Raw genomic sequence first — 23055 nt, forward strand, 5'->3', positions numbered from 1 at the left:
TGATTTCCCTTTCATAAATCCATGCTGACTTGGACCGATCCTGTCACTGCTTTCCAAATGCACTGCTATTACATCTTTAATAATTGATTCCAACATTTTCCCCACTATCGATGTCAGGCTGACCGGTCTATAATTCTCTGTTTTCTCTCTTCCCTCCTTTTATAAAAAGTGGTGTTACATTAGCTACCCTCCAGTCCATAGGAACTGATCCAGACTCTATATAGAATGTTGGAAAATGACCACCAATGCATCCACTATTTCTAGGGCCACTTCCTTAAGTATTCTGGGATGCAGACTATCAGGCCCTGGGGATTTATCGGCCTTCACTCTCATCAATTTCCCTAACACAATTTGCTGACTAATAAGGATTTCCTTTAGTTTCTCCTTCTTGCTAGACCCTCGGTCCCCTAGTATTTCCGGAAGGTTATTTGTGTCTTCCTTAGTGAAGATAGAACCAAAGTATTTGTTCAATTGCTCTGCCATTTCTTTGTTCCCCATTATAAATTCACCTGATTCTGACTGCAAAGGACCTACATTTGTCTTCACTAATCTTGAGTTTACATGGAGGGAGAGATTAAAGGAGGACAGGAGGGTAGTGAACTCTGAGGGGAGAGAGCATGATGAATTGAGATGACGGTTGAAGTCACCGAGGATGAGAAGTCGTTTGGTACAGTGGCTGAGGGAGGAAAGCAGTGAGGATATATCCGTGATAACATTTTTATCATACTTGGGTGGGCAGTCGCGAACGAGAATTTTGAATGAGGGATGGAATGTGGCGAGAAAGTGCTGGAGGAGTGGGGGACAGACCAAGGTATGATTCGGTGATGAGAGCTATACTGCCACCACGGTGGTCTGGGCGGGACAAGTGGTGGAAGGTATAACCGGGAGGGGACGCTTCGATTAAAGGTAGTGTATCATTATCCCTCAGCCAAGTTTCCGTTTGTGCCATGATCTCAATGCAGTCATCCACAATAAGGTCATGGATGGCAAGGGCCTTGTTCGCAAGTGAACGGACATTCTGCAAGGAGATTTTGAGATTATCCGTGATGTCTGATCTACTGCCAGAATGCACAGGGTCATTGCTTGGAGGGATGAGTTGCACGGGGAGGAGATTGGCAAGGTTAGCCCTCCCTGGACAAGCTGGGCGGGCAGGTTGGTGGGAGAGTAGGATGGGACAGTTGGGGTTACTGCTGGTGAGGAGACGGCGATGAATTCCACGGTGGGCCCTTCGAAGAATGCCAAGAGAGGCCCAGAGGGAAGCTGCAGGCTTGCCTAGGAGGGAGTCAAGCCTGTGATACTGGCACGATGTTCTAACCAACACTGATGTAAAGATTGTCTCATTGCCATTATAATTTTTAATATTGAATTTTATTGTGATTTTCCTGTAAAATTTGTAGTTTGGATGATTATAACCGCTTGGTCACTCTCTGCAATGGAACAAATGAAGGTCCAATCAGGAGAGGCTTCATTGAAAAGGGTAATGTAAGGCTGCCAACCAGCGAGGACCTCCGTCGGTGCATGTCGATGAAAGAATTTGATACCCCGCCTTATTTCCGCAATTCCAGCTTCAGCTTCAGGTAAGTATGTTTAAACTTGCACTTCAAGAGGAAAATTAGTGTTAATTTGTTTTATAATACTTAATGAAGGAACTTTATGGAAATAGCAATGTTTAAGGAAAGCTGAAGGTGCTCCAGAGTTTATCATGCACCTCACTAAATGATGATCCAGAGAATGCCCACAGACATTCCAGGCAAATGTGAGCTCTGAACATGTCCGGGGGTTAAATTGGGCCAGGGAGCGCCCATTGTTTAGGTGCCAAACCAGACGCCGAGATGCGCATGCACAGTTCTGACGTGAAGTGTCGCACCTCGTGACACCCCAAAGCCTTTCCACCATCTACAAGACATAAGTCAGGAGTGTATTGGAATACTCTCCACTTGCCTGGATGAGTGCAGCTCCAACAACACTCAACAAGCTCGTTACCATCCAGGGAAAAGCAGCCACTTGATCGGCCCCCCATCCACCACCTTCAACACTCACTCCCTCCACCACCGGCGCCCCCTGGCTGCAGTGTGTACCATCTACAAGATGCACTGCAGCAACTCGCCAAGGCTTCTTCGGCAGCACCTCCCAAACCCGTGGCTTCTACCTAGAAGGACAAGGGCAGCAGGCGCATGGGAACACCACCACCTCCACGTTCCCCTCCAAGTCACACACCATCCCGACTTGGAAATATATCGGCCGTTCCTCCATAGTCGCTGGGTCAAAATCCTGGAATTCCCTCCCTAACAGCACTGTGGGAGCACCTTCACCACACGGACTGCAGCGGTTCAAGAAGGCGGCTCACCATCACCTTCTCAAGGGGCAATTAGGGACGGGCAATAAATGCCGGCCTGGCCAGTGACGCCCCCATCCCAGGAACGACGATAAAAACAAGTGCGTCGGATGCCATCTTTGTTTAGCAGTTTGTGCGTGCATGTCTAGCGACGGCCGGCAGCAGCAGAGCAGCAGGACCATGGTGCAAATCAATGCGCAATGCCTATTTGATGCCACCACTCTCCAGCCCACCTCACACAGCTGAACATGACATTAAGGAGAATGAAGGACCCCCCAACAGTACTATTCATAGAATCATGGAACGGTTACAGCACAGTAGGAGGCCATTCGGCCTGTCAAGCCCGTGCTGGCTCTCTGCAAAAGCAGCTCAGCCAGTCCCACTCCCCCGCCCTTTCCCCTGCAAATTCTTTTCCTTCAGATACTTATCCAATTCCCTTTTGAAAGCAGCGATTGAGTCTGCCTCCACCTCCCTCTCAGGCAGCGCATTCCAGATCCTAACCACTCGCTGCGTAAAACGGTTTCCCTCCTGTCGCCTTTGGTTCTTTTGCCAATCACCTTAAATCTGTGTCCTCTGGTTCTCGCCCCATCCGCCAATGGGAACAGTTTCTCTCTATCTACTCTGTCCAGATCCCTCATTAAATCTCCTCTGCTCCAATGAGAACAGCCCCAGCTTCTCCAGTCTATCCACGTAACTGAAGTCCCTCATCCCTGGAACCATTCTCGTAAATCTTTTCTGCACCCTCTCTAAGGCCTTCACATCCTTCCTGAAGTGCGGTGCCCAGAATTGGACACAATACTCCAGTTGGGGCCGAACCAGTGTTTTATACAGGTTCATCATAACCTCCTCTCTTCTTGAAACCCAGGATCCCACATTCTCCCAGTGATGTTCATTTCCCAGAGGAAGTCCCACCAGGCCACCCATGTCTGGAAGCTAAGTATTGCAGCGCAATATTTTAAATGCCACAAAAGTACTGCAAGACCAGCCAGATCATTCCTTGAACTTTAGCTAAGTATAAGAACCCTCCAAAAATGCATACAATTGCACCAGAAACTAACCTGCGAGTACTTCATGATCCCTTAGTGTATACAGTGGTGTTCCCCAGGGGTCGGTACTGGGACCACTGCTTTTCTTGACATATATTAATGACTTGCACATGGATATACAGGGCACAACTTCAACATTTGCAGATGACACAAAAAGTGGAAGTGTAGTGAACAGTGAGGAGGAGAGGGATAGACTTCATGAAGACCTAGACAGGTTGGTGGAATGGGTGGACACGGGGCAGATGACATTTTTCACAGAAAAGTGCGAAGTGATACATTTTGATAGAACAAACGAGGAGAGACAATATAAACTAAAGGGTACAATCCTAAAGGGGATGCATGAACAGAGAGACCTGGGGGTATATGGGCACAAATCGTTGAAGGTGGCAGGGCAGGTTGAGAAAGCAGTTAAAAAAGCTTACAGGATCCTGGGCTTCATAAATAGAGGCATAGAGTACAAAAGTGTGGAAATGATGATGAACGTTTATAAAACACTGGTTCGGCCTCAACTGGAGTATTGTGTCCAATTCTGGGCCCCGCACTTTAGGAAGGATGTGAAGGCCTTAGAGAGGGTGCAGAAAAGATTCTGAGAATGGTTCCAGGGATGAGGGACTTCAGTTACGTGGATAGACTGGAGAAGCTGGGGTTGTTCTCCTTGGAGCAGAGAAGGTTGAGAGGAGATTTGATAGACATGAAGGGGTCTGTGTTGTATATGCAGACTCTAGATATACTCTCTGTGTAGTCATTGTATAGTTGCATAAGATGGAGACTTGTTTATCTGATGTACTGTCAATAAGGTTTACACTGTGTATATACTATGCTGACACCACTGGAGGGTGCAACTGGTGGAGACCGGGGTTTCCTGCTCTAGTGGCAGGGTCTGTACAAAAGGGTAGCCACCATGGGGCTGCCTCACTCTGGAATTACAAATAAAGGACCAAGGTCACTACAGTTAGAGTACAACACATTGCCTCGTGGAGTCATTCATAAGTACATTACAGACATAACAACCGGCGACGAGAATACGGACTTTCACGTGATTATGGCTACCTTTGGCACACTAAAAGACTTTGCAGAGGGTGATGATTGGGATGCCTTCACAGAAAGCCTCAAACAATGTTTCGTGGCAAACGAACTGGCAGGGGAGATGGACACATTGGCGGAGAAGCGCAAGGTCATAGTGCTGACCAGTTGTGGGCCCGAGGTCTACCGCCTCGTCAGGGACTTGCTGGTGCCCACGAAGGCCAAGGATAAGACATACGATGAGCTGACTGAAGTAATTCACGACCAACTAACACCAAGAGAGAGCATCTTCACGGCCAGGCACAGATTCTACACTCACCGCAGACCTGAGGGCCAGGAGATTGCAAAATATGCTGCCGACCTCAGGAGACTTGCGGCACCGTGTGATTTTGGCATGCACCTCAACGAAGCATTGTGAGACATCTTCGTTACAGGAATTGGCCACGAGGGCCTCCTTCACAAGCTATTATCTGCCGACACCACAGTCAACCTGCAGAAGGCCATCAGCATCAGTCAGGTGTTCATGACCTCGACCTGCAGCACCCAGCAAATTATTCATCCTGTGGACTCAAACCCAGCAAGTACTGCACACAGAATGGTGCCTTTCACAGGTAAGACTGTAGAACATGGCTCTGCCCAGGGCAGAGAGCACAGACCTCAGGGTTCCAGAACTCAGAGTCCGCCGAGGAGTGCTAATCGAGTAGCACCAGGCTGGCATTGCGGAGGAAACTATAGGGTTCACCAGTGTCAGTTTGCTGAGTTCGTATGCAAAGCCTGTAACACGAAGGGCCACCTCCAGCGTATGTGTAAAAGAAATACGACTCACCGTCTAGCAGAGGAGTCAGTAGATGACTTTGAATCCAGAGAGGCAGCTCAGTCCCAAGAAGAAGTGTATGGAGTGTATACCTGCACCACCGATTGTCCTCCAGTGAAGATGGAAGTCGAGATAAATGGCATTCCAGTCTTCATGGAAGTGGATACGGGAGTGAGCCAGTCAGTGATGAGCCAGGATGCCTTTGAGAGGCTATGGAAAGAAAAACGACCCGAGCTGGTTCCAGTACAGGAAAAGTTGCGCACCTATACCAAGGAGCTGATCCCAGTCCTTGGTCGTGCGGATGTAAGTGTAATCCATAATGGCTTGGTGCACAAGTTACCTCTGTGGATTGTTGCAGGTGATGGTCCAACGCTACTTGGAAGAAGGTGGATGGGGAAGATCCAGTGGAAATGGGAAGACCTCTTCACTCCAGCAATCGATGTCCCCCAAGCTCAGAGGCAGAGCAAAACCTCACCTTCACTTGGGACAGGCACCAGAGAACAGACCAGTGCAGCTCCTGAGACACAGACCGCCCATCATGACTGCGAGGCAATGATCCGATCAGAACGACCTAAAAGTAACTTCCCGATTCCAGTGGCAGGACTCCTGGGGAGGAAGATCGAATTCACAGGCACTCTTCCAGCTTTTGTGGCAGAATCGCGGGAGAGAAGGATCAAGGCAGTCGACCTCGAGGACAGAGGCAAGATGGCGTCCCTGCTGCAGTGAGGAGCAGTGTGGCTGGAAAAAAAGATGGTCGCGGCCATATCACGAGGTGCAATGCTGAGGGACCAGTACGTGGTGTCTAACAAAGGATTTGATTGGGGTAAAGCCAGCAGGTTTCTCTTAAAGGAGACCTGCAACCAATTGAACTTAAAGAGACAGTGTATGCATGGCAATCAATGTAACGAACCGATTAAGATTGAGAACAAAATGTTGTTGCAAGGTGTCGGGAATAGAGTGTCCCCAAAAGTAGCAAGCGAGTGAATTCGGGAGGGTAAAGGCGCTGATCCTGATGTCCTGTCCCAGGTGTCCCCACAAGTTGTAGGCCAGCGACCTCAGGAGGGTGAAGGCACTGATCCTGATACCCTGCCCTAGGTCTATCCCACGCTGTAGGCACCTGATGGCACTATTCGCCACGGACCTGGAAACGAAAATGGTGCCAGTACACGCAGTCGGCCGCCGTTGTCCACCACCCGGGTGGAGATGGCGCAGCCCCCAGACCCAGTCGCTACCTCGGCCATGTCCGGGAGCAAAAGGTCAGAACCAACGAGTTCCCCAAACGGGACCTGCAACAGCCAGGTTCCCAACACCGTGAGAGAGCAGGCAGAAGATTCTGCAGCCCTCAAAGGAGGACAGGGAGACCACACACATCTGTGGCTCTGCCCACCACTAGGCAATGGCAAAGGCCCTGAGTCCTGGCTAGGTGAGCGAACCAAGCCCACCCCGCTAGCAGGGGACGCAGCACCGCTATCAGACGACTAGGACCCTGTGCGGTTGCTCTGGAACCTGCGTCCTCGCATACATGTACTGCTACCTCAGTCCTGACCATGGCTGAATCATGAATTCAATCCACTCAATCCTGGCGCATGACCGCAAAATGTAACGAATGTAAGTCACTAAACCAAGGTGTCATGATACAAACTGTACTTGCACTGTGTCTGATCCTGTATATTAATGTAACGAACTGCATTATCTCGCTGGGGGTGGGGGGGTTGGGGAAATGGATGTATGTAGCCATGGACACACACATGGATCACACCCAGAACCCACTAGAACCTCCACTGCATTGTCGAATCATCCAAACTGGTAACCACTACCCAACGTTGTGGCAAAAGGACTTGGGGGTTAACAGGGAGAGGGCCAAGCCAAAGCACAGCCAAAGTGCAAGGGCTATTGGCACTTAAGTTTGGGGAGAGCTAAGCCAGAGCACATAGTGCAAAGATAATTGGCACAAAGGACTTGTGGGAGAGTGATGTTATATATGCAGACTATAGATATACTCTCTGTGTAGTCACTGTATAGTTGCATAAGATGGAGACTTGTTTACCTGATGTACTGTCAATAAGGTTTACACTGTGTATATACTATGCTGGCACCACTAGAGGGTGCAACTGGTGGAGACCGGGGTTTCCTGCCTTGGTGGCAGGGGCTGTATAAAAGGGTAGCCACCATGTTTGTGCCTCACTCGGGAGTTACGAATAAAGGACCAAGGTCACTACAGTTTGAGTACAACACATTGCCTCGTGGAGTCATTCATAAGTACATTACAGACATAACAGTCTGGACAGAGTGGATAGAGAGAAACTGTTCCCATTGGCGGAAGGGTCAATGGCGAGGTAAGCGAGTGTTGGGATCTGGAATGTACTGGCTGAAAGGGTGGTGGAGGCAGACTCAATCTTATCTTTCAAAAGGGAGTTAGATAAGTAGCTGAAGGAAAAAGATTTGTAGGGCTACGGGGAATGGGCGGGTCTAGCTGAGAGCTGACATGGGCTTGATGGGCCGAATGGCCTTCTGTAACCGTTCTCTGATTCTCCAAACACCCCACCAAGTCTATAATGAGAGCCAGGCTGTCACAAGGAACATTACATAGCAGACAGCCGGCACAATCACATTTAAACAAATCAAACAAACTGCTTTGGAAATTGCTATGGTAATCTTGGACTGAAACTTAATCTCTTGTTAAACAAACATTTTGTTTTTCTCAGTTTTTCTACCTGTTCTTTTAACTCTTTGGTTTTCTTATTTATCTGCACAGTGGACAAGTGTGCTCCCTAAGCTCCACTTTGGCCTTAGTTAGTAGGGAGACTAAGAAATGAAAATGTTCCCCTTTGTTACAGTCCATTTGTTTGAGGGGAGGTGCAACCTCCGACCTCTTACTCAAATTCAATTCACTGTTTCGGTGTTTGAATTTTCGCCCCACCTGTTTCTTCGATCTTTCCTGATCTTACCCCACCTTTCTCGTTTATATTGGTGCTGGTTACACAGACATGTGTACACAATTGGCTTATGCATCAAAGTCTTGCTACACGGGGTACATTTTTCAAACACCCTATCACTACAAGTTGGAGAACTACCAGAGTGTGTGAAATAATACAATCCTAAGGATGTGCTGATATATTAAGCCCAATATCCGACCAGAGTGAGTCGTCCCCATGCTGTCAATTTCAATATCTATTCTCCAGTTTTCCTGCTCCCAAACACATGTGGAGTGAAGCAAAAACTGGGGCTATTAATGGGGCAGGTCCTATTAGACCCGTAGAGCATGCTAGTTCAGTAGTCGTAACACAGGAGGCATCTCTAAAAACCACCTCATACTGGATTGGTACTAACTTTTTCCATTCTCTGTTACTTACAAAACACAATTATGATAGTCACAGTTAAATTTAGTCTTACGATCATTTCGAGTGACAGTACAGTTTAACAGCTAATCAACAAGTTATGGATTAAAAGATTATCCATATCTCACTTCTACTCGTATCCATCTTGTGGATAATTCTTGTGAAATTTATTTTTCGAAAGTCTTCAATTGTCTCAATCCAAATTCCATGTAACGCTCCACTTCAACTTCAATTTCAATCCCTCGACCAGTGTGTTTAACTCTATCCTGATTGTTTCATTAATTAGATAGTTTCTCGTTGGAGTATGTGCCAATGCTTTAAAAGTTGTCTCATTCCCCTGAGCCACATTAACCATTTCATGTTTTGCTGTTGTCAAGTAACTGAGCATTTCTGAGCATGTTCTTCAGGGCAAATTCACCATGCATCGCACCGATATCAAAAATTCACCATGCATCGCACCAATATCAAAAATTCACCATGCATCGCACCGATATCAAAAATTCACCATGCATCGCACCGATATCAAAAATTCACCATGCATCACACTGATGTCAGTGTGTGCAAGCTGTGAGTTGTGGGAGTGAGGCATCCAACAGTGCTAAGTGTGTGAGGGTGAAATATAGTATTTCAATTGAAGGGTTGAGTACTGGTTGACGGAGATTGTTGGTAGGTGGGTGATGGGGGTGTGGTGAATTGAGCAGTGGATGAGGCTAGTGATGCTTTTGGTAGCATTTACAATTTGAAGATTAAACTACTCACCTTGACAATCCGTGTTAGATCATTAAACTTCTTCCTGCATCAGATCCATGCTCTTGGAGCTATATTCCTGGCATTTACCTATGACGCTACTTCCTCCCACAGGCTCCTGGACATGTGTCTCAATGGTCTCCTGCACCCCGCCCCCCCACCCCAGATACGGGATGAGCAGAATTTTCCAAATGCCCAGCGTATGAGTTTGGGAGTAGGTCGGCAGTTAAAAGCGCGGAAATTGACCGCGTTGGGAACCCGCCATCATCCCTCCGACTTCCGCCTTTAACTCGGGCGCGTTTCGAGGTGTGTCACGGACCTGCTCGGGAGAGGTGGGCAACCTCATCGAGGTACTAAACTGCTCGTTGAGAGGTCTTTAACTGCCTTTTTAACATCAGGTTTTGGCCTTTTAATTTGTGGCGGATGGGATTCACGCACCTCCCAGATCCTTACCCCAACCTTCATTACTCTTCGACCTTCGTATTCTCCTGCTGCCGTCCCAGGCTTGACGCCCTCTGAGACAATCCTGCAGCTTCCCTCTGTGCCTCTCGGCATTCTCTGAAGGGCCCATCGAAGCACTCGTTGCTGCCTCCGCACGAGTAGCAATCCCGACTGTCCCATCCTATTCTCTCGCCGGACCTCCCACCCAGCACGCCCGCAGGGGGCTAATCTCACTGTCCAACTCGAGTGGGCTTTTCCCTCATGTTGGTTCTCTCACCACCTGCCACATGCTCAGTCTGGCAGCTATGTCCTCCAGGACTCGGCCAGCTCAGTCAGTAGTGGTGCTACCGAGCCACTCTTGGTGATGGACATTGAAGTCCCCCACCCAGAGCACATTCTGTGCCCTTGCTACCCTCAGTGCTTCTTCCACGTGGTGTTTAACATGGAGGATACTGGTTCATCAGCTGAGGGAGGGCAGTAGGTGGTAATCAGCAGGAGGTTTCCTTGTCCATGCTTGACCTGAAGCCATGAGACTTCATGGGGTCCAGAGTCAATGTTGAGGACTCCCAGGGCCATTCCCTCCCGACTGTACACCACTGAGCCCCCACCCCTGGTGGGTCAGTCCTGCCGGTGGGACAGGACATGCCCAGGGATGGTGATGGAGGAGTCTGGGACATTGAAAGATATGGTTCTGTGAGTAAGAAAGAAAGCCTTGCATTTATATAGCACCTTCCACGATCACTGATCATCCCAAAGCACTTTCCAGCCAATGAAGTACTTTGTGAAGTGCAGTCACTGTTGTAATGTAGGAAACACAGAAGCAATTTGCGCACAGCAAGCTCCCACAAAAAGCAACGTGATAATGTTGAGGTAATCTATTTTAATGATGTTGATTTTGGAATAAATAATTGGCTAGAACACCAGGGATAACTCCCCTGCTCTTCTTTGAAATAGTGTCATGGGATCTTTTAAGTGCACCCGAGAGAGCAGGTCCTCGGTTTAACATCTGAAAGACGGCCCCTCCGACAGTGCAGCTCTCCCTCAGCACTGCCCTGGAGTGTCAGCCTAGATTGTTTGTGCTCAAGTCTCTGGAGTGGGACTTGAACCCACAACCTCCTGACTCTGAGACGGGAGTGCCACCCACTGGGCCACAGCTGACACACAGTATGACTGTGTCAGGCTGTTGCTTGACTAGTCTGTGTGACAGCTCTCCCAATTTTGGCCCAAGTCCCCAGATGTCAGTGAGGAGGACTTTGCCGTGTCGACTGGGCTGAGTGTACCTTTACCGTGTCTGAAGCCAGGGCTGAGTTCGATACTGGGTGGTCCATCCGATTCTATTATTACTGTTTTTCGTAGCAGTTTGATATAACGGAGTGGCTCACTGGGCCATTTCACAGGGCAGTTGAGAGTCAACCACATTGCTGTGAGTCTGGCGTTACAAAGGCCAGACCGGGTAAAGACGGCAGATTTCCTTCCCGAAAGGACATTCGTGAACCAAATGGGTTTTTATGATAATCCGATATTTTCATGGTCACCGTTACTGATACTAGCTTTTATTCCCAGATTTATTTTAATGAACTGAATTTAAATTCCCCAGCTGCCATGGTGGGATTTGTACTCGTGTCTCTGACATGAGTGCAATCTATAACTCTCAGATCTCACAGCCCTTTCATCGACTGTCCACAGGGAAGGAGAAAACCTTCCTCACTTGCTGATGTCCACACTGGTAGCCTATTATAACCCTGAAACATGGAATGTGATGGTTGTGTGACATTAACAATTGGCAGTACCACGGCTGTGGAGGAATTTGTTTGCTGGCCTGTTTGGATAAACTGGCACAAATCTCAGGGCATCCCTTGTAAATCACAGCCCTTTCAGGCACTGTTCCTCTAACAAATGGAGCTGGTGCTCCTCTTCTACAGATTGTGTTGTGGGAGGAACAGCAGGTGCTGGGCATTTCTTTCCTGGTTTCCTTCTCCTTCCGAAGGAACAGGCTCCCAGAAACCTAAGCAACAACAGATGACAATGGTGCAGAAATGGTTTGCAAATTGTTCAAAGTATCTTCTTACTGGACCCTTTAGATAACTCGTTATGTACATATTAACCCTAGATATCCATTTCACTCACTTATTCACGCAGGAATCCGGAAGTATCATGAACTTCAAAATAACATCATTGGAACTCAATTTAAATATTGAAATATTGAATATGTTTCTTGCAGCTCTCCTATATCCCACCACAAACACTTTGATATGTAAACTGGGATTTGGTATGATGGATCTCCACTCCCATTTTCCAATCAGCAACCATCACTTTATGTTGAAAATTGTGTGTTAATCATTGGAAAATCTACCCGAGTGTGTGTGTGTTGGGGATAGGGGAAGATGGGGGTGGTACAGTGGATGTATAGTGTCTATAAATAATGACCCCTAAAACCACAGCTTCAACAAAGCACTTGCAATACCTGATCAATGCATAATGAGAAGGAAAATCTTCCCTGAGGATCATTACAGAAAGAGTTGTGGATGTATAGTAATGTGTACAGAACTTAGAACCAGATGTACCTGAACTGATTCTGAATGTTCACTGGAATTTGATGTGGCTTTATGTGTTTGGTATCATTCGCAGTAGTCAGAAACATTATATTAATATTGAATCCTTTGATAGCACAGTGCTCACAGACGTAAAGTGCCATTAATGTGGTTCTGAAATGCCTTTTTAAGGCTGTTTCTGACTGTGCTCTGTGAAGTAAAAAAATGTTATGAATGTACAGGAATAAATCTATAGTAAAACAGTTATGTTGCAATGAATCTTGAATATTAAATCATTTCAGTATAGATGAGCGGCTGAGGGAAAGGATTAAAGTTGAATTGATGAAAGTAAAAAGAATTATTAGTGAGTGATGGATAAAGTACTTGGATTAAAATCTGGCCTCCAGCTAAGTTGCTAGCCCCTAGACTTATGCACAATATTTTGTTCAGAAGGAATAATTCTCAGATTCTTGCAATAAAATTTGCTAAAGAATGCTTTTAGAGACTGGCAAAATATTAATATCTTCTTACTCCCAGCTCACTTTAGACCCCTAGTACTATATTATTGGTTAGAACCATTGTAGGAATTCAGTTAATGCCATTATGAAAACTTCTCATGATGTGTACCAAACGCTGTAGGCTACTTGAAGACCCTTTTCAAGGTTTTGATTTTCAACACTGAGACCTACTGTGCCACTTAATGTTGTAATGCGGGACCCATGGTCTTGCACAGCCCTTCTCCCTCTTCTCCCCCTTTATCACTGAGATGGAAACTAAATCTGGAGCAAACTTGCCGATTTAAAATCACTCAGTTAAGCACTCCTCGAATTAGTAGAAATTGCCGCCACCTATAGATTTGAGACTTTGCCTGGACGTGTCGTACTGTGACTAATAACCTGCTTTTTCTTTCAGAAATGCCCTTGAGGGATTCGATACGCCAGATAGTGAAACCGGCACTGATGAAGTTCAAGGTCTTCATAACCTTGTCCATTCTTTTTTGAATGGAACAAGTGCTCTTGCACACTCTGCAGCAAATGACCCGCTTTTTGTGGTATGTATTTAACTCGCCTAAAATGATTGAACTGCCGCGACTCCTATATAATCATCCAAAATTCTCTATAATCTACCAAAATTCTCTGAACTCTGGGGAGGTACCAGCAGATTGGAAAGCAGCTAATGTAACGCTTCTGTTTAAAAAAGGGGGCAGACAAAAGGCAGGTAACTATAGGCCGGTTAGTTTAACATCTGTAGTGGGGAAAATGCTTAAAACTATCATTAAGGAAGAAATAGTGGGACATCTAGATAGGAATAGTGCAATCAAGCAGACGCAGCACGGATTCATGAAGGGGAAATCATGTTTAACTAATTTACTGGAATTCTTTGAGGATATAACGAGCATGGTGGATAGAGGTGTACCGATGGATGTGGTGTATTTAGATTTTCAAAAGGCATTCGATAAGGTGCCACACAAAAGGTTACTGCAGAAGATAAAGGTACGCGGGGTCAGTGGAAATGTATTAGCATGGATAGAGAATTGGCTGGCTAACAGAAAGCAGAGAGTCGGGATAAATAGGTCCTTTTCGGGTTGGAAATTGGTGCTTAGTGGTGTGCCGCAGGGACCGGTGCTGGGACCACAACTGTTTACAATATACATAGATGACCTGGAAGAGGGGACAGAGTGTAGTGTAACAAAATTTGCAGATGACACAAAGATTAGTGGGAAAGCAGGTTGTGTAGAGGACACAGAGATTTAGATAGGTTAAGCGAATGGGCTAAGGTTTGGCAGATGGAATACAATGTCGGAAAGTGTGAGGTCATCCACCTTGGGGGAAAAAAAACAGTAAAAGGGAATATTATTTGAATGGGGAGAAATTACAACATGCTGCGGTGCAGAGGGACCTGGGGGTCCTTGTGCATGAATCCCAAAAAGTTAGTTTGCAGGTGCAGCAGGTAATCAGGAAGGCGAATGGAATGTTGGCCTTCATTGCGAGAGGGATGGAGTACAAAAGCAGGGAGGTCCTGCTGCAACTGTATAGGGTATTGGTGAGGCCGCACCTGAAGTACTGCATGCAGTTTTGGTCACCTTACTTAAGGAAGGATATACTAGCTTTGGAGTGGGTACAGAGACGATTCACGAGGCTGATTCCAGAGATGAGGGGGTTACCTTATGATGATAGATTGAGTAGACTGGGTCTTTACTCGTTGGAGTTCAGAAGGATGAGGGGTAATCTTATAGAAACATTTAAAATAATGAAAGGGATAGACAAGATAGAGGCAGAGAGGTTGTTTCCACTGGTCGGGGACTAGAACTAGGGGGCACAGCCTCAAAATACGAGGGAGCCAATTTAAAACCGAGTTGAGAAGGAATTTCTTCTCCCAGAGGGTTGTGAATCTGTGGAATTCTCTGCCCAGGGAAGCAGTTGAGGCTAGGTTATTGAATGTATTCAAATCACAGATAGATAGATTTTTAACCAACAAGGGAATTAAGGGAGAGGGCGGGTAAGTGGAGCTGAGTCCACGGCCAGATCAGCCATGATCTTGTTGAATGGCGGAGCAGGCTCGAGGGGCTAGATGGCCTACTCCTGTTCCTAATTCTTATGTTCTTATTATCCTACCATAACTCCGTCACTTACCAATGGCAACACATGTCCTGCTGTGTTCAGTTATTTGATGCAGGGATTAAATGGATCACTTCACAGTGCAAGATTTTTCTCCCTTAAGGGTATGACCCCAGTGCACTTGTCCTATGTTGCTACGTGTTAACAGCTGAGGTTTAATGGTTGTAATATTGTTTGTTACTCTCGCCATTCTACTACAGGAGTGCTGTAAACTGGTCACTGTGTCCTGAAGTTTCAGAACTTTTAAGGTGTGCACATGAGAATTGAAATGGTTGGAGATTCATTTGACTGAAGAGAATGACTAAATACTGCAGTTTTTCAAAACAGAATCGAGCATGGTGTAATGTGTGCATCTGAGAGTATGCGCACAGGTTTGTTGAGTTGTGAGTGGCTTAGCAAGTATGTCTTTATTTACTTTTGTGGGGCGATGGAGGGGCAGGAGTGCTCATCTGCTCTCCCCCTGCACCGACCATTCTCTGAGCTGGGCCAGCCTCTGAGCCTCCTGATATTGCACTGCCCCAGAGGCACCCGGATGCCCCAGGGTCCCTGTGCCCCACCCCCAGCCCACCAGCAGACCATACCTCTGGTTGGGACCGTTAGGTGGCTGGTTGCCTGGATACCACTGGGCGGCCAAATCTACCCCATTGTGTGTGATGGTTGTGTTTAACCTGTTTGTAGTTTGCTCCTGTCATGGCGCGGGTGATGCGTACGTCCTTCAGTCCCTCGCTCAGACGATGACATAGTCGAGCAGGTGCCAGTGTTTGGAGTGAGGGTGTTGCCACGATGTCTTGTACTTGTTTCTCTGGCAGAACAGGGTGTTGGTGATGACAAGGTCGTGCTCTAGACATTTTGTCAGGAGCAGGGTACCGCTGGAGTTTGTTATATATTGGCCAGGTACATCAAACGTATAAGTACAATGGTGCGCCACAGAGGGCGCTGTGGTGGGAGACCTGAAAGTACCTGCAAGACAGAGTATAAAAGGCTGCCCACCACAGCTGAGAGGCACTCTAGAGTTACCTAATAAAGGACTAAGGTCACAGCAGTTACTACAACACGAGACCGTGTGGAGTCAATGATTTGAGTGCTACATACATCACATTGGCGATGAGGATGGGATTAGTGCCTGCCGATGAGCAGGATGATATGAAACCTTCAGCTCTCTGAGGCAACGAATTCCACAGATTTACAACCCTCAGAGAAGAAATTTCTCCTCATCTCAGTTTTAAATGGGCGTCCCCTTATTCTAAGATCATGCCCTCTAGTTCTAGTCTCCCCTATCAGTGGAAACATCCTCTCTGCATCCACCTTGTCAAGCCCCCTCATAATCTTCTACATTTCGATAAGATCACCTCTCATTCTTCTGAATTCCAATGAGTAGAGGCCCAACCTACTCAACCTTTCCTCATAAGTCAACCCCCTCATCTCTGGAATAAACCTAGTGAACCTTATCTCCTTCTCTGAACTGTCTCCAAAGCAGGTATATCCTTTCGTAAATATAGAAACAAAGACTGTATGCAGTATTTTTATCTTGTGCAGTAACCTTTTATGTGGCATTTTGTCAAATGCCTTCTGGAAGTCCAAATACACCACATCCACTGGTTCCCCTTTATCCACCCTGTATGTTACATCCTCAAAGAACTCCAGCAAATTTGTCAAACATGACTTCCCCTTCATAAATCCATGCTGACTCTGCCTGACCAAATTTTGCACTTCCAAATGTCCTGCTACTGCTTCTTTAATAATGGACTCCAACATTTTCCCAACCACAGATGTTAGGCTAACTGGTCTATAGTTTCCTGCTTTTTGTCTGCCTCTTTTTTTAAATAGGGGTGTTACATTTGCAGTTTTCCAATCTGCTGGGACCTCCCCAGAATCCAGGGAATTTTGGTAAATTACAACCAATGCATCCACAATCCCTGCCGCTACTTCTCTTAAGACCCGAGGATGCAAGCCATCAGGTCCAGGGGATTTATCTGCCTTTAGTCCCATTATCTTACTGAGTACCACCTCCTTAATGATTGTGATTGTGTTAAGTTCCTCCCCCGCTATAGCCCCTAGACTATCCACTGTTGGAAGATTGTTAGTGTCCTCTACCGTAAAGACTGATTGAACAAATATTTGTTCAGAGTTTCTGCCATCTTACATCAGAGATCACAATCCCAATCTTATACTTGTGGTCAAATTAAACCTCAACTCCAAACTACATCATCACAGGCAGTGCCTCGAAGTCGAGGAAGACTTGCTTCCACTCTAAAAGTGAGTTCTCAGGTGACTGAACAGTCCAATACGGGAATTACAGTCTCTGTCACAGGTGGGACAGACAGTGGTTGAAGGAAAGGGTGGGTGGGATTGGTTTGTCGCACGCTCCTTCCGCTGCCTACGCTTGGTTTCTGCATGCTTTCGGCGACGAGACTCGAGGTGCTCAGCGCCCTCCCGGATGCTCTTCCTCTACTTAGGGTAGTCTTAGGCCAGGGACTCCCAGGTGTCAGTGGGGATGTTGCACTTTATCAAGGAGACTTTGAGGGTGTCCTTGAAACATTTACTCTGCCCACCTGGGGCTTGTTTGCCATGTAGGAGTTCTGAGTAGAGCGCTTGCTTTGGGAGTCTAGTGTCAGGCATGCAGACAATGTGGCCCGCCCAGCGGAGCTGGTCGAGTGTGGTCAGTGCTTCGATGCTGGGGATGTTGGCCTGCTCGCGCCTTGTGGTGAATGGGTTGTGCCTCTGGGACCAAGTGGATCCGCACCTTCGCCTCAGAAAAGTTTCCAATGCTTGGCTCAAAAAGGGAAGGAAATTTGTTGAGAACCTGGGTACATGAGGCCTCATCGACATGTGATAGCGCTCAGATGTCATCCCAGTTCCAGCGGATTTTGCCCAGCCAGCTACTTCCAAACAATGTGGGGCTATCGCCCGGGACAATCCAGAGTGGCAGTTCGTGCACCGTTCCCTCGTACGTGACCATGACCATGGTGCTACCCAGGACAGTGATAAGCTCTTTGGTGTACATTCTCAGTTTCGTGTGGATGGGGCTCAGGGCTGGTCTGAATGCCTTGTTGCACCACAGTCTCTCAAACATCTTTTTACTCATGATGGATTGGCTAGCGCCAGTGTCCAGTTCCATGGCTACGGGTAAGCCATGCAATTTTACATTTAGCATTATAGTTGGACATTTCATTGAAAATGTGTGCACCCCATGTACTTCAGCATCTGCCTCCTCTCTCTGAGGCTCAAAATTGCTTTGATCCCCCATGGACCGATCTTCCTCTGCCACGTGGTGGTTAGCAGGTTTTGCAGAGCTTGTAGCTCATTTGCAAGCTCATTGGAGATGCCTCATTGTTCCACAGCTCTTGCAAACATACCCTTTGAAGCGGCATGAATAGGCTGAATGGAAGCCTCCCCAATGCCAACAAGGTGTGAATTGTCTTGCATTCATCCTTTGTTGGGGACTCTGAGTCATCTGGGTCACCTGAGGCCTCCTGGCAGTTGCAGACTTGTGGGTTCTGCCCTGTACATTTCTGCTCACAAACACAGTTCCAGTTAATTTATGAACATTGCTAACACTTGTGTGCTGAGAGATTTGTTTGGTGTTATCACTGGTGGACTTAAACGCCTGTGGTATCGCAATGGCCTTACTGAGGGTCGGTGTCTCTACAGTCAAAAGTTTTCATACGATGGTCTCGTGGCCAATGCCCAGTACAAAAAAGTCTCTCAGCATTTGCTCCAGGTAGCCATCAAACTCACATTGTCCTGCAAGTCGCCTTAGCTCGCGACATAGCTCGCCACTTCCTGACCTTCAGATCGCTGGCACGTGTAGAACTGATACCTCACCATCAGCACGCTCTCCCTCTGGTTAAGATGCTTCCGAATCAGTGTACACAGCTCCTCATACGACTTATCTGTGGGTTTCACCGGAGCCAGAAGACTCTTCATGAGGCTGTAGGTCAATGCCCCGCAGACTGTGAGGAGGACCGCTCTCCTTTTTGCAGCACTTCCTTCTCCGTCCAGCCCGTTGGCTACAAAGTACTGGTCTAACCGTTCGACATCGGCTTCCCAGTCCTCACCCTCCGAGAACTTCTCCAGGATGCCCACAGTTTGCTGCATCTTTGCGTTGGATTCGTATTCTCGTCACCAGTTATTGTGTTCCTAGCACAGATGAGGCTGCACACAGGGAGGTTAAAGTAACAGTGACCTCGGTCTTTAATAAGACACTCCAGAGTGAGGAACAGGCCTTAGGGGCCGGCTTATATACAGTGCTCCCAAGGGATGCTGGGATCCCTTGGGGCTTCAGGGGATGAGCTCCCTGGTGGCGAAACATGGGAGTGCATGCTTTACAGATACACAACACCTATTTCTTATCTTCTTACATAAGAACATTTGTATCCAATTAGGCAGATAATATTCTGTTGCATTGTTAATGTAATGTATTTGCTCCATTGGTTCTTTGCTTACGAACACATAGCAACACGCTGCTATTAAGAACCAGTTGGTTTAGTAGCAAAAGGTTTAACAATCACACTACACATTGCCATTTCATCCACCAGGCTCACAGCCACCTGCCTCATCATGGATCCCCCGAACCTAACTGGCTGGGGTTTTATTGAGTCTTATGAACACCACGTGACTGGCTAAGCCACTCCCAACTCAACATCTCTACAAACCTGTGAGCATCCTCACCGGGGTACACATTACAGTTAACTTTGCAGTTTCTTCTATTTTCAGGCGTTATAAACATTTAAAAAATGGATCAATCTTCAGTCATTGTCCAATGTTATACGTGCTGTCTCTGGTCTGGCTCATTTTGTGAGATTCTGCAGGGAGCCTCGTACAGTGGTAGTGTATATCAGAAATTACTCTGTCCACAATGGTGGCATGAATTTGAAATTCTTTGCCCTATTCTAACTCAGTTTTATTCCTTCTCCCATACATTGCATTGTGACTTATAAAATGTGCTTTTCATCATTCATAATTGCTGCCTGATCTTTCTCAAGAACATCCAGTGTTGGGGCACGGCTAATAAAGGATTCCAGATGGCTAATGGCTAATTATTGAGGCTTTCCACTCACACCTCGGGGGTGCATATGGGGTGAAAGAACGATAGAGAAGAAGTGGATCGACTGAATTGGGAACAGAAGGTTATGAAAATTAAAAAGATTTTGGGAAGGTGGGAAAGAAGGTGTTTGAAAGTGCAAGGGAGAGTGACAGTAGGGTCAGCTCTCCTGCGATCCAAACTATGTACTTATTGACGGTGGAGGATATTGGGTGGAAAGATCTATCCGAGAGGTTTGTGTGAGGTTTTTATGGGAAGGGAAACCAGCCTGGGTTGCTTACAATGCCATCATTGGATGGAGAAATCAGGGAGGACTCAATTTCCCAGATATTGATTTGAAGAAAAAATCCTTTAGAATTAAATGGATGAAGAGATTTCTTAGAAGTCAAATACAAGTTTTTGGAAGAGTTGTTTCCAGCATTTTTTAACATTAAGTGGGATAGGAGGACAGGGAATATTGTATATGGAATACAAAATATGTTTTTGAAATCGATTAAACCTCTCCCTAGGTTTTATAAAGGGGTTGTAGACACTTGGGCCCAATTTTTAAAAAGTCTGCAGTTTATGCCCAAAGGTGCTGAAGCATGTTTAGATCAGCCCTTATTTTTGAACAGCTGGATCAACATTGAAGGAGAGGTGTTATTTAATCAAGCTTTTATAAAAGCTGGTATTATATATGTGAAAGATGTATTATATGAGGTAATTCCAGGTTGGTTGCCAGAAGCGGTAGTGAGGAATATGGGGCTAGAACCTCCACTTTTGTGCTTAATGCCCAAAAATGGGCGTTATTTCCGGCGTGGGCGGTAAAAAAGGATTTTCAGATTGCCGGCTTCTCACCCATTCTCAAAACACCTAGTCTCCATTTTTCAAATGGGCAATAGCGTTAATTTTTTTTGACCTTCTAACGTAAAGTGTGGCCGTCCTTAGCAATGGCATGGCAACACTCGATTCCTGCGATTCAGGGCCAAGGATCATAATGACATGTGCATAAGAGGAGACAGAGATAGAGGGAGCTCAGAGGTGTGTCTGGGTGTGATGTGGCTGCTTTTGGAGGAAGGAGGGAGAGTTTAGAGCTTCACAGGAAGTAGGCAAACAAAAATTAGCTGTTACCATATTTTCCTGAATGTGGCCTATAATGGAGGGAGAGGAGGAGGTGACACAGCACGCTGGGGAGACTGATGCTGGAGAGAGCAGTGAGGTGGGAGAGGAACACATTGGAGGCTGCAAAAGAGCCAGGAGGTTCTTGGATGAGGCAAATGCCTCCCTCCTGCAGGAGGCCGAGTCACGCTGGGGTGATTTGACCCAGGGAGGGGGTGGGAAGCCCACCCCAAAGGCCTACCAGCGGATATGGACCGAGATAGCAGAGGTGGTCTCGTCGGCGACCAACGAGGTGCGTGAGGGCAACCAATGCCGCAAACGATGGAACGACCTTGTGGGATCTGCAAGAGTAAGTATTACATTGATTTACATGTACTTATGTGTTTATATAATTTGATTTGTAACAGTTATGAGTGACTATCAGCAGATATGAGGTCTTTCACTTTTTCCGGGAATGTTTTACTCAAAGCCTGTGGTCACGGTGTACGTCTTTAGGTAAAGAATGATCATTTTCATAACCGACCGATGTAATCATGATTATTATGTGTTGTATCAGTCTCTGTGACAATACCTAGCAATGATATCATGCAATGATCTCATGCCATGTCGTCCTGTCACCTTTTACAGAAGAAGCTATCGACGATGAGGTCCGTGTGGAGGCGAACGGGTGGGGGGCCACCAGTCCCCAGCAACATCACAGAGATGGAGGAGCGAGTGTTCGCACTCGTGGGGAAGCAGGAAGCACCCCCGGACAGCCATGGACACATCTGCAGACCCTGAAGTGATGTCACTTAAGTAAAGCTTACACCATTGCATGATGTAAAGTCTATAGATGCCACACCCACTCATATCCGAACAATTATATACGATTGATGATTTCTAAAAGTATTCTAGAAATAATCATTGCAATGCATAATGTGTTGATGGTCATGAAATGTGATGTCTGCGATGATTTTGCGAGCGGTGGTGCTTTTGTCGTGCACTCACCTTGTGACCCTAGCACCCCCTTCTCCGCTAATAACCTCATTTGTGTTTTGCAGCGCGTCCCAAGGCAAGACCACAGAGACCAGAAGGTGGGGGCGCGGGGCCCGACTCAGCGGTCGATCCTACTACACATGGTGCTGAGGAGCTCCGATTCTCCCCCGTCAATCCACTGGGTCTGCTCTCCACGGATGAGAGCGCGCAATTCGAGGAACCTGCATCGCCTCACTCCAGAAGCCATTCCACCCCAAGGCCATCTAGTGGTCCTCTGGTCATTCCTGCCTCCACTCTGGAGGTACTGGCCCCAAGCACCTCGCTACAGGGCACCTCATTTGTCCCCAGGACGGCGCCGACCCCGCGGAGGTCTCATGGACACGGCAGGTCTGTTCCACGAATGCCACACGAGAGCGGAGAGATGGTACAGTTTGTCCAGAAGGACTGTAGACATTGGTGACCAGCTCATCAAAGTATTGGGGAGGCATATCCCGCCAGCTGACCACCATGACTGAGTACATTCCACGCAAGGCGGAGGCCCTGGATGTGATAGCCAGGAACACTGCTGGCACAGGCCTCCCAGTGGTCCCTGAGTGTGGCACTCCACCTCTAGGTACCACATCACCACTGCGAACGACGGATGAGAGCAAGGACCAAGATCCTGCTTCTGCATCAGAGAATGTTGCCCCCTCAGCACCCCCCCCGTTCCCGTACCCATGCAACCACCACATTTGCCTTCATCCCCCCCCAATGAGGCACCGCCTGAGGAGCTCCTCGGCCAGGCAGCGTGGAGTAAGGAGGGGAAGGGGTAGAGGTGGGGAGAAGAAGGAGAGGGGGAAGGAAAGTGAGGTGCATGTCCGCAGGTGATGGCTGTGTTATATCTCCATCTGGGTGTATGCAATTTGTTGTAATGTATGGGGGCTGGGAACCACGCACCTGCTTTGCCTTTGTATTCTGTGTTGCTGGACATGTTGAACATGTGGTTTATGTCAATGGTGGAAAAAGTGGGGTGTGGGCGGGGTTGGGTGTTATTGCCTGTGATAAT

The 23055-nt window shown here is 47.2% G+C and overlaps 1 protein-coding gene across 1 annotated transcript in view; it reads left to right on the forward strand.

The window, feature by feature from the left end:
* dct (dopachrome tautomerase) overlaps nucleotides 1-23055 on the forward strand; it is a 43317-nt gene that overhangs the window by 12927 nt on the left and 7335 nt on the right. Inside the window, exons 5-6 of the mRNA XM_070892653.1 lie at nucleotides 1398-1577; nucleotides 13188-13326. Of these exons, the coding sequence (XP_070748754.1) occupies nucleotides 1398-1577; nucleotides 13188-13326 (319 nt within the window). The remainder of the gene's footprint in view (nucleotides 1-1397; nucleotides 1578-13187; nucleotides 13327-23055) is intronic.

Source organism: Pristiophorus japonicus, chromosome 10, assembly GCF_044704955.1.
Source record: "Pristiophorus japonicus isolate sPriJap1 chromosome 10, sPriJap1.hap1, whole genome shotgun sequence".
Taxonomy (NCBI): Eukaryota; Metazoa; Chordata; class Chondrichthyes; family Pristiophoridae; genus Pristiophorus; species Pristiophorus japonicus.